The 12,695-nt window shown below is 32.3% G+C and overlaps 1 protein-coding gene across 1 annotated transcript; it reads left to right on the top strand.

Annotated features, from left to right (window-relative positions):
* Nucleotides 1–4,940: 4,940 nt before the first annotated feature.
* On the top strand, nt 4,941–6,702 carry LOC146932356 (uncharacterized). Its single transcript, XM_085704012.1, has 2 exons — nt 4,941–5,973; nt 6,253–6,702. The coding sequence occupies exons 1-2, from the start codon at nt 4,941–4,943 to the stop codon at nt 6,543–6,545; spliced, it is 1,326 nt and encodes a 441-aa protein (XP_085560138.1). The 3' UTR covers nt 6,546–6,702.
* The last annotated feature ends 5,993 nt before the right edge of the window (nt 6,703–12,695 follow it).

Here is a 12,695-nt window from a genome sequence, read left to right as displayed (position 1 = left end):
GAGGGTAACCATTATGCAGATAAACTAGTTAGCATAGGTTTTAATACTTTTTGTTAGGGGTGTTCAAAACCGAACCAACCCAATAGAAAAACAGCAAACCAAACCAATCCAAACCGAAACCGCAAAAAATCGCACTTGGTTCGGATGAATTCGGATGACTTTTGCACTGAACCGCGCAGTTCGGTTCGGTTTGTGGTTTGCATCTCAACAACCGAACCAAACCAAACCAAACCAAACCGCAGAAATAATGAATATTACTTAAATTCCTTTCCAATTACATAGCTCAAGAATAATCTCTTTTGATTCGATGTTTTCATTGTTGCACCATCAGGTTCGATTCTAATTCCTTTCCATCTCTTTCAATTCATTTCCAATGATGAATTTGTTTCCTTTACTTCCCAATAATTTGTTTCATGCTTATATTTCTTCTTAATTTTACCTATTTTGATATAAGTTTTACCTAGTATTTTATCATATAAACATCAAAATAAAATGTCCTATGTTTATTTTGTAACAAGTTGGCAATATTAGAGTTAATGTAATATTTCTTTTATCTCGCGATAAACCGCATAAACCGAACCAATCCAAACCGCATTGATTTGGTTTGGTTTGGATGACTTTTTAAAAATCAACCGAACCAAACCAAACCGCATGCTTTTTTATCTCGCGGTTTGGATGACTTTTATGCTCAAAACCGAACCAAACCGCACCGCGAACACCCCTACTTTTTGTTATTCTTCCTGAAACAGCTTTGAGGCCTTGTCAGTTGCTTTCACTAGCAGCGCTTATGCCAGAAGCACTCGTAGGGTAAAGAACGGTAAGATTGGATGGGCTTGTTCTTGAATGCGCAGGGACTAAGAAGACTGCAGCCATTCCATTCGGAGCAATAGGTCGAATTACTATATAAAGAAGAGTTGTAAACTGCCTTTTCCTCTTTACTTTCTATATTCCCATATACAATGATGTGGTAGTGGAAAACTATCTTAGAAATAAGCTAGGTTTTCCTAGTTTTAAATTTATATCTTTCTGAGAGGGTTTGGTTTGGGCCCCTTCTCTTTATGTTTAAGTGGTCAATGAATTACACTAAAAGACAAATATTTATAGAAAATCTAACTATGATTCATTGGCAAACCAATTTTTGTTCGGGCTTTATTTACCTATCGGTCAAACTCCGGATTACTAGACGTATTCCCCTGGGAACCGAAGGATTAACACACACAAAAAGTGACAAGGAGTAAGAAAAGAAAAAAATAATCAAATTGGTCAGACCTTTTTTTTTTGTTTAAATGCACTTTTGATCCACCTATTATAAAAATTGGTTTTTTAGTCCCCTATTTTCCTTTTCGTTTTTTTAATTTTGGTCCTTATTTTCATTTTTGGGTCATATTTTGATGATGTGATCTATTCATTTAAGATGTAGAAGCGCTTATTAACCATGTTTTTACTTACATGTATATTCAATGTGACCTAATAAGCATTGTCACGATATAAGTGAATAGACCACATCATAAAAAATGACCCAAAATAAAATAATAGACCAAAATTCATAAAGAAAAATAATAGGGGATAAAAAGTTCATTTTTTTCCTAACAAGGACAAATTTATATTTAAGCTTTTTTCTGCAATAAATATTATTTTGGTTAGAAATAAATATTTAGTTTGACAATTAACTCATTGCATTATTTTTTTTTAAGAACTCGTTGCATTATTTTTTACGGGAAATTAACTCATTACATTATTTTTGTTTTCTTTTACGATTATTTTATTACTTTTTTTTACAAAAATAAATTATATTCATTCATTTAAATTGATAGACTACATCGATACAATGTAAATTCATTAAAAATAAAAAGGATTAATCTCCGAACAAACTCATGGTATGGACGACGCAAAAGTCATTGATTGGGTCTACATTGGATCGAAGTTGATCTGACAAAACCGAACAAATACTTGAACAAAACAAGAAAGACAAGCAACGCCGCACAAAGACGACGAACAAATTGACGTCACACTAAGACGACAAAATCATAAAATAAAAAATGAAATACATGTGAACATCACTTATTTCAATATAAGGGAAAGAGAAAAACGAGTTAGAGGGTTATTTTGGGTCAAAAATTGACCCTAAATCACCCCTCTTTGGTGGATGAAGGAGAAAAAACTAGGATTTTGGTGACGACCAATTATTTTATTACTTTTTTTTTTGCAGATAGACGAAATGGCAAAGCCATCATAAACTCACACACATAAAGTGGAGGTGCTGGGGTTCGAACCCCGGTCATGACGTCAGACCTAACAATTTCGACATTTTTACCATGACTTATGAGACGGCCGATAATTTTATTACTTATTAATTCAATTAAATAACCATTACGTACTAATATGATTTCCTTTTATAATATAGGAGCATGTATTAAATGTTATACCTTTCAAAGAAAAATGTATTAAATATTTTCTATTTTGCAAAAAAAAATATTAAATATTATTAATTGACACGGAAATACATCATTTGATTCATGCGTAAAATAATTATATACTTACTCACATATTGTATAAATTAATATTTTGAATGTGTTTTTTGTCAAGTTGTCTAGTGACTGAAGCTGACACATTTTAAATGCGGAGAAGTGGGATGATTAGGGTTCGAACCCCAACCGCTGCAATATATTATGCATTGTCCCTACCAAGTGAGTTAAACTCGCGTAGACCAATATTATTTATGAAGAATCCTTTTAATGCAAAGATCATATAGGAACTGCCGCATATATAATTTACTTTTTTTTTAAGGCGCATATATAATTTACTTATTAAATAATTCATAAAAAATAAAAATAATTTATATCAAATAGTTAATTCCTTTAATTTAAATAATTAATTCCTCTTTTCATCACAATAAAAATTTAAATAATTACATTGATGTTCTTATTTTGAATATTTATCCATTTACTTCGTGTATTTTTTTTAAATAAGAAATTTACTTCATGAATTTAATTTGAACATTTTTATTGTAAATACGTCAGTTCAAGTTCCTTCATCATTTGGTCAAAAAAAAGGTTCCTTCATAATAATTTCTGTCAAAGAAATTACAAAAATTTATAAACTAAATAAAAAAGGGAAATGTGTGAACTCACTATGCATAGATAAATTATGATGCACGTTGATTTTTTAGGAAAAAAATGCCTCCTATTGAACTCGATATGAGAGTTCTAAAAAAAAAAATGTTTGTCATTTTGACCATAAAAAAAAAAAGAATAAATACATGTAACTTTTTTTTAGACTGTGATTCAATTTAATGTGGTTTAATTTGTATTATTATTTTTTTATACCACTAACTACAAACAACTCGGAACCGTAGGATGTGAATTAGATGCAATTTTATTTTAAAATTTTAATACCATTACCCCATATTTCCTAATGAACTCGATATGAGAGTTTTAAAAAAAAATGTTTGTCATTTTGACCATAAAAAAAAAGAATAAATACATGTAACTTTTTTTTAGACTGTGATTCAATTTAATGTGGTTTAATTTGTATTATTATTTTTTTATACCACTAACTACAAACAACTCGGAACCGTAGGATGTGAATTGGATGCAATTTTATTTTAAAATTTTAATACCATTACCCCATATTTCGTGTGTGAGCTGTGCTTTGATTTCTCTCGCACGATATATCAATCCTCTTGAGACCATCCACAATGGTGGATGCTTCACCTATTTAGCACCACATTAAATAGGCACCCCCATTGTGGAGTATAACATATGGGTGCTTATGGAGGAGGGTGGCTATGGAAGCACTCTCTCTCTCTCTTTATTTTTCATGGTCCCATTTAATAAATCTTAGTAAAATGAATAAATTTTGTTAAAAATGTAATGATATAGAGTTATTTGTGGGACATATTTAATAATTTCTTTTGAGGTGTTGGGTTGGAGAAAATTGGTGCTTATTAAGTATTACCGTAAAATTGGGGATGTGGACATAGAGGACCCACTTAAGCACCCAATGTAAGGTGCTATGTTGTAAATGGTATGAGGTGTTGATTAAGTATAAAATATTTGCTCCTTCAAAAAAAAATATAAAATATTTGTCTAGTGTTAAATGACCCTCAATATCACTTTAAATAATAAAAATGTCTCTATTTCCTCATTGTTTATAAATATTCCTTAAAAAAGGCGGAATTTAACCGATGAGTTAAAAAAAAAATCCTCAATCTCTATTAGCGCTTATTTTCAGCACTCCCGTCCCTTCACAAAATGCATTAATAAGCGGTAACAGAGGTTGATGATTTTTTTTTTTAACTCACCGGTTTTTAGAAGAAAAGACTCTAGTAATCTGAAATTTAACCGGAAGGTAAATAAAGTTTAACAAAAAATCATTTTTACTCGGAGATTGAACTCGAGTCTTTCAAACGATTTGTTGGGTTAATCACTTGGTAAAATTTATTTATGTTTTCTTAAAAGTCTTTTAAAATTTATTTATGTTATGAACAAAAGTGCAAAAAGAATTACGACATTAACTACTATAATTTTCATTTCCTATTCAGAATAGGAGTATAATTTTCATTTCCTATTCTGAGTACCACCCTTTACAAATTTCAAATTGGTCTTTAACTCCTATATATAGTTTTCAATTTCCTACTTTCGGTACAATTTCGACATTAACTCTCCTATCGTTTTTAATTTCCTATTTTCAGTACACCTTCCCCCAATTTCAGCTAATATCTTGCGCTAAAGAATGAATTAAATTTAAGAAAAATTGTTTGTCGAATCAATTAAATTTAAGAAAAACTGTTTGTCGAATTAATTAAATTTAAGAAAAATTGCGATGATTATGGTAATCAGCTCCTATATAAATCAAGTCTCACACTCGGTCACTCTCACAACACCATCCCTACCTCTCTCATTTCCTCTCTTTCTAGGTTATTTTCTCTTGAAAAGAAAATGGCCAAAACTCTTGCAATGTTGCTACTCTTACTCCAACTAACCTCGTTCATTGCATTTGCTGAAGAGCTTGAATCTCTTCACACACCAACACCACTTCACCCACCAGCTAAATCCCCTTCACCAACCCCTTCTCGTTCCCATGTTCACACTCCTTTACACCCTCCTCATCATACTAAACCTCCAACCCATCGCCATCATCAACATCCTCCTGCTCACGCCCCTGTTCAACCTCCAACATATCAGCACCACTCTCCTGCTCATGCCCCTGTTCATAAACATGTTCCTGTTCATCCTCCTCACCATGCTAAACCTCCAACCCATCACCACCATCAACACCCTGCTGCTCATTCCCCTATTCAACCTCCAACACATCACCACCACTCTCCTGCTCATGCTCCTGTTCACAAACATGTCCCAGTTCATCCTCCTCACCATGCTAAACCTCCAACCCATCACCATCATCAACACTCTCCTGCTCATGCCCCTGTTCAACCTCCAACACATCACCACCACCACTCTCCTGCTCATGCCCCTGTTCACAAACATGTTCCAGTTCATCCTCCTCACCATGTTAAACCTCCAACCCATCACCGTCATCAACACCCTCCTGCTCATTCCCCTATTCAACCTCCAACACATCACCACCAGCCTCCTGCTCATGCCCCTGTTCACAAACATGTTCCAGTACATCCTCCTCGCCATGCCAAACCTCCAACTCATCACAACCATCAACGTCATGCTCCTGTTCAACCACCAACACATCACCACCATTATCACCACCCTTCTCCTCACGCCCCTGCTCACAAACACATTCCAGTTCATCCTCCATTCCACGCCCATGTACCTACTAAATCTCCAACTCCCGACCATCACCCCCACCATCATCACACTCCTGCTCTTGCCCCTGCTCACACACCACTGCGTTCAATTTACCACCCTAGAAGCTTAATAGCTGTTCAAGGTGTTGTTTATGTTAAATCTTGCAAGCATGCCGGAGGTGACACCCTTTTGGGTGCTACATCTATAATTGGTTTGTCTCTTAACTTTCATGTTTGCTTTGTTCTTTCATATCATTTTTTTTTACAAATTAGTTTTTTTTTTTATAGATCTTTTAATATACACTTAGCATTTTTTACGCAAATTTCTTTCAATTTTAGTTTTTTTTTTATCAAATTTTTAATAAAGGTGCATGATTAACTAGAATGGACATATTTTGTTGGATCCTTCTTCATTGATATGACAATGTTATCTACCCTTTTTAAACAATAATGATCATTATTATTAATGTTATGGTGTTTTGAAATTGAAGGTGCCGTTGTGAAGCTCCGATGCAACAACACCAAACAAAATGTGGTCTTAAAAGGAAAGACTGATAAGAACGGTCATTTCTATATTAAAGGCTCAAATAACATCTCAAGCTATGCAGCTCGCAAGTGTAATGTTGTGTTGGTTAGTGCACCAAATGGACTAAAGCCCTCAAATCTTCATGGCGGTATCACAGGTGCAGTTCTTAAGGCCAAGAAGTCATTTGTGTCTGAAGGGCATCCTTCTATTCTCTACAATGTTGCGCCTCTTGCGTTTGAACCCAAATGCTCTCATTAAGAAAATTAGAGTTCGAGAAATTTTGAATTTATAAAGATTGATGTCTTTTAGTGATAGGAGCTTTGTTTCCACTTTCATAATAGTGACATCATGAGTGTGTGATGGATGGTTTTTGTGAGAATTCAGCAATAAAAAAATGTTTATCGTCTTTATTTAATTTGTTTGCTCCAATTTATGTTATTCAAGAAGTAAGAATGAATGGAATTCAGACAGTTTTTTTTAGTATTAAGTTAGACAACTATTATTTATGAATGACTTAACATATTTAATCCATTGTCATAAAAAAAAATATTCTGATCTTGAATATTGACAACATCTCTACAGATTTCCTCTAAAATAGTATTTTTATTTTTTTTCAATATTAAGCGCCTTTACTTTTTTTTTTTTTTGAATCAATTGAGCACCTTTGCTTATTACTCCAAAGTTAGGATATTTTGAGAGGACCGTTAATAAGACAACAAAGAAATGTTCACATGAGTGTTAATTTATTTAGACCACATAATTTGAAGGTGCCCATATTTTAAGACAATTTTGATATCGTAAGTGTTTATGATGTCGTTATTATATCTTATTATGATGTCGTTATTATATCTTATTTTATCTAACAATTTATCATATCTTGTCTCTAATATTAAAAGTTTTGAAAAGTTTCTTAGGTTTAGTAAAAAAAGAGTTTTTTAAGTTATTTGTAACATTAATCTAATAACACCCACAATAGAGCTCTCGCATTTGAGTTTATAATTGATTCTTGCATGTGCGCTTCGTTCATTTTATGCTTAATAGAATTTAATTTTTCAAACTGAGCACTTCAAAAACAAACATGAGCCCCACCAAAAATTCTATATATTATATACTCCCTCCGGTCACTTATTTAAGCAAAAAAAACTGTTTACACACATATTAAGGAATTCAGTTAAGTGTAGTTAATGCTTTTGACTTGATGAAAAATATGAGTAAAATTTACTAAATTAACCTTGATACAAAAACAGACAGTTTATTCCTATAATAAATTTGGCTATTGAAAAGTTCAATACAACTCCATCATTTACTCTCGTTCAACTAAAAGCCACACGTGCCCAACAAAAGCATTGGTTCTATAACGGATAGCTGATAAATAGCGGATAGCTGATAAGCTAGCTGATAGCTTTTAGCTGATAAGCTAGCTGATGGCTTTTAGCTGATAGCTGATAGCTGATAAGCTAATTAGAGTGTTTGGTAAAATTAGCGGTTCAACCAGCTGATAAATGTAAAATGACATAAAAGGACATTTTTAATTCTAATAAAATTATTAAATTATGTTCTTAATATATATATTTTACATATTATTAATTTTTTTCTATTTAAAAAAATATTATTTTTTTTGTTGAAGATTCATTTTAAACTTATTCCATTTCAGTTTTTATACTTTAAAAAAAATAAATTATAAAATTTTATTTTGAAATAAAAATTGTTACGTGAACATTTTTTTATACATAAAGGGAAATGTGGGTTTAATTATTAAATTGCTTCATGGAAATGTTGAGCAACAGAGCGTAAGGCATTGAAATAGTTACCATTCTGAAACGAAATGGAGGCAAGGCGAAAACATAATAAGTGTTTTTATATATAAAGGGTAATGTGGGTTTTAATTAAAATGTTAAGGGTAAAAATGGAACAAAATATGATAAGCTAAAAGCTATAAGCTCAAACGCTACTTGAAGTAGCTTCTGAAAAATAGCTTATAAGCTCGTGAAATAAGCTATAAGCTCATGGTGAAAAGTGTTACCAAACAGGACTTTTTTTTATCAAACGAGCTTATAAGCTAAAAGCTAAAAGCTAAAAGCTCTTTTATGGGCTTACCAAACAGACCAAACTTGTTCCCAGAGCAAAAAAGGACAGAAACAGACTGCACACGTGCCCAACAAAACAACACAAGAGAACTTCAAATTGTAAAACTCTTTGTCTTCCTCTTCATTTCATCACTAAATTTAGCAATTCATTTTTTCCTACAACAACATTCATTTAGCGGGAATAAAAATGAAATTCAAATTTTGTCAAAATTTTCAAAAATCTGAAGCAGTTCATTTTCTTGTTACCCGCCAACATATTCAAAGGAGGTTCCTTTATAAATTGAACACCTATTCCCCATTTTTGCCCAAGGTCACCATGGTTTTGGTTATTGACTTGAATGAACCATACAATGATTTTGATGCTAGTGATGGTGCATCGGCATTAAACGAAAACAGAGCACTAACACCAATCGACTTAAACGTGGTTGTGTCGTCCGTAAATGAGAATAGAGCTCCACCAGCCATAGATTTAAATGTGTGCCCTTCCTTTGATGAAGATATTTTCGACTTGAATGTTTATCCTCCACATGCAGAAGTACCTTGGAACTCATAAGAAAAAAAAAGTGGATAGATATACTAGCACGCTGCACTATAAATGAGTGGAACTCATAAGAAAAAAAGTGGATGTCTTAAATATGTCTTAAAAAAGTGCAATATTAAATGAGGGTAAATTAGGAATAGTAGTATTAAATACTTTAAAAGTAGTTAAGTTTTGCTTATATTTGTGACCAAGATTTGAGAGTTTTTTTTGCTTATATTTGTGACCGGATGGAGTATATTTTAACATTCATTCATTTTAATATATTTTTTAACATTCATTCATTTTAAAATAATTTACTAAATGTGGGCACAAAAAGTTCACATTAGAGATAATTGAGTCAACACAATTTGAAGATGCACATATTTATATGTGAATCAAGAACCGGTTGTCTCCATAATCATCGTTACCATTCATATGATAAGCTAACAGAATATTATCATTATTTCTTTTTAATGGCAAATATAAAAAAGGAAGAAACCCCTTATAGAGTACATACAGATGAAGATAGTGAGTGTAAGAAGTACTCAAGTCAATCCATGAATAAAATAAGGGTCTTGTTAATCGGTGTCTCGGGGCATTGGTTAAGGAATCTATAAATAGAATTTTCTGTCTTGAAAATATAAACTGTCACTTTTTATTAAGTAATAATTACATTACTTTTTAATAAAAACTTACTTTATTTGGTGTTTAACTAATGCCTCAAGGGCAATGGTTAACATTCTCCATAAAATAATAGCCAAACCAAAACAACACAAGAAAATTGTCTAACATTCTATTAGAAACATCCAACCACAATCAAACAAGAGGAAGAATAGGATTAGAACCCCAAAGTCAACAAACCCCTAAACAAAGCCATCACATTACACTATCGATGTCAACACAAAATGGATTCGTGATCCCACTCATAGAAATAACAGGTGTGACCAGAATACTTTCCTAAAAACCACTTCTAATAGGTGAATTTAACCATATCTATCAACTAGAACACAAAAGTTCCCTACCAAAAAATATGCGAGCATACAAGATCTTTATAGGACCACACAACAGTATCACATAGTAGTAAAAAACCCAACCTCTCTTAACATACAACTAAGAATGCTTGCTAAATTTGAAGGTAAAACTGACTCTCACTCCAACCACTCAAGCACATAATACCACATATCTCACCTAGATAAGTACACCTAACAAAAAGAGAAATGATATTTTGACAATTACTTTTTGACAACTTTTGGATAACTTTCTCTCTCATACTCACATGATATTGTTATCATCTCTCTTCCTTTTTCTCTCTCCATTGTTTTTGACCAATAAGAAGTGAGAAAAACAAGGTTGCCAACAAAGTTGTCATCAAATGGATGTCAAAATATCATTACTCTAACAAAAAAGGTCATAAGTCGACACTATAGGTTCATATAGAAAACACAAAAAATACCCCTAGGATAAAACTATAACCCTTATAAGAAAGAGATTATGGTGATTCGAATTCCTATCATGAAGTGGTTGTCAAGATAAATTCTTCACCTTGAGAGGAGATGTGACTCCCACACCCTTGAAAGAAATCTCTCTCGGCCACCCATCCGCCTCGCTAGCTCTCCTATGAAGGAACCTATAAGTAGACCTCACCGAGTAGATACTGGAACAATTATTACTCCAAACCCAATAGCGCAAGCTCTGTGTATGGGAGAGATGTGTCAGGTATTTCATGTCCGTACATCTCTTGGCCATAATTTGTACTTTAGTTCGTCATATTGGAGCGGTTACGATTCGGTGTTTGAATCATAGCTTCGTGTTGATGCAAGCATACCTCCCTCCACATATATGAAGATGGTGTGAATAGTGTATCTGTTCCAAAGAAATTCAGCCTAGTTTTTTGGGCCCTGGACTACGGACAAAGGTTTTTGATCTACATGATTTATAATCAATCTAATGAAGAACTTTTAAACATATCATGTTCTAAAATTCAATTTTAATTTTTGAGAATCATGTTTTGTTTGTTGGATTTTTGAGAATCATATTGTTATTCTCCCAAAAATAAATCCAAACACGATTATGTGCTAGTATATAAAAAATTCTCAATACATAATTTATATACGTAATGTGATTTTTTTTTCTATAAATTCCTTCCACTTTAAGTGATTCAATCTGAGATGCATTCGATCATAAATGTGTATGCTTCTCTCATTATGTGTATAAATCTTAATTGTTTATGAGAAATGAGAACCCAACCTTTCTTACTAGACTTAATTAATCTCCACTGGTATTCTAATTGAAAACTAACATATCAAAATTCATACGTATTAATTTTTTATTTCATATTTAATCCTCCCAAAACTAACTAATTCTCAAAAATTTGATTTTCTTTTCTATTTTGAAACCATTGATCAGCATCTTTTCTTACCGTTAGACTCTCAAGAAACCAATGAGGTGATTGTATCCATCAACGTTTGAAGTTGAGAATGATGAAAAGTAAGCAATTTTTGGATAAAACTCAAATTTCAAAAAACTGGCTTTATTAACGGGGTTGCCACAAAAGCGTCTGGTCTTTGTACTGTGCCCATCATGAATCACATTATCACAATAGGGATATGCAATTCGTAGGCTCATAGGATAGCATAGCATGAGAACAAGTTTTCTTGTTGACAACGTCACATTTTTCTAACTTCTAACTTCAAGAACAACGGCTACATTTTTTGCTGATTCATTATTAGACCCTCATTCGAAATGTTGTTGCAACCGGTTCGACTAGTGTTTAAATGAAATCATTTATGTCAAAAAAAATTGTCGAGCATTGAGTAGGATTTTTTTTTCATAAGATGCAGAGATTTATTCTTTTATTTAAGAGAAAATGAATAATATTATTACTAACTAAAAATAGATAAAGTATAAAGAGTACTCCAACCACCAATTAGTACAAAACCCCAAAAATTAACATTAAGATTTAAACGTACAATATACTCCTATAAAAAAAAGATACAATATCAGGAACAGCTGCACAACAAATTTTGAGGAGGATGATGGTGTGACAATAAGTAAGCCAAGCACGAGGCACATAAATATTCTCACAGTTCTTAAATGGAGATTGGTTTGGAGTGCCCGCCAAGAAATGTAAATAAATGTGTACAGTAATAAACAAACACCGATTAGTTAATGTTATGAAAAATCTGATTAATTAATATTTAGTTGAATAAAAATATCAAGCATATTAAATTAAATTCTATCTCAAAACTCTTAAAATAAGACAAGTGTCTAACTATTTAATACATCCAATCCAACGATTAGAAGAATTTGTTAAGAGTCTCTCATTAGATAAGACCATGTATGATCATAAGTTTATAACTCAGAGCAATCCATGCATTACAAACTAATTTTATAAAAGTTGAGTTAGGCCCAACACAAATTTTGAGATGGTATTAGATCACTGTTATTGAAAATGCTTCAGACGTGTAACTTTAGGTGTGGAAAAGTGTGTTAAGAGTCTCACAATGGAAGAGATAAGTTATGGACAAGAGTTATAAGTGCATACAATCTTAATCTTACAGTCGGTTTGGTAAAATCTAAATTAAATCCCAACCTAAATTCTAAGAACATCCAACGGTATGAAAACCTTGGCAACATAAAACATGTCTACAACTTCAATATTCACTCTCACATCTAATATGATCTTCAGTTCAATTCATACATTGTCATTTTTAACCTAATTTTAATGCCCTTTTAATGCACTTCAATCTCACTCCTAAATACTAACTCGTAAGACAAGGTAACCAAAGTATATCTAACCAT

This window comes from Medicago sativa, chromosome 4, assembly GCF_051527215.1.
Source record: "Medicago sativa cultivar Bolivia chromosome 4, Bolivia_mono, whole genome shotgun sequence".
Classification (NCBI taxonomy): Eukaryota; Viridiplantae; Streptophyta; class Magnoliopsida; order Fabales; family Fabaceae; genus Medicago; species Medicago sativa.
Note: the sequence above shows the minus strand (reverse complement) of the source record. Positions and strands in the feature narration are given on the sequence as shown.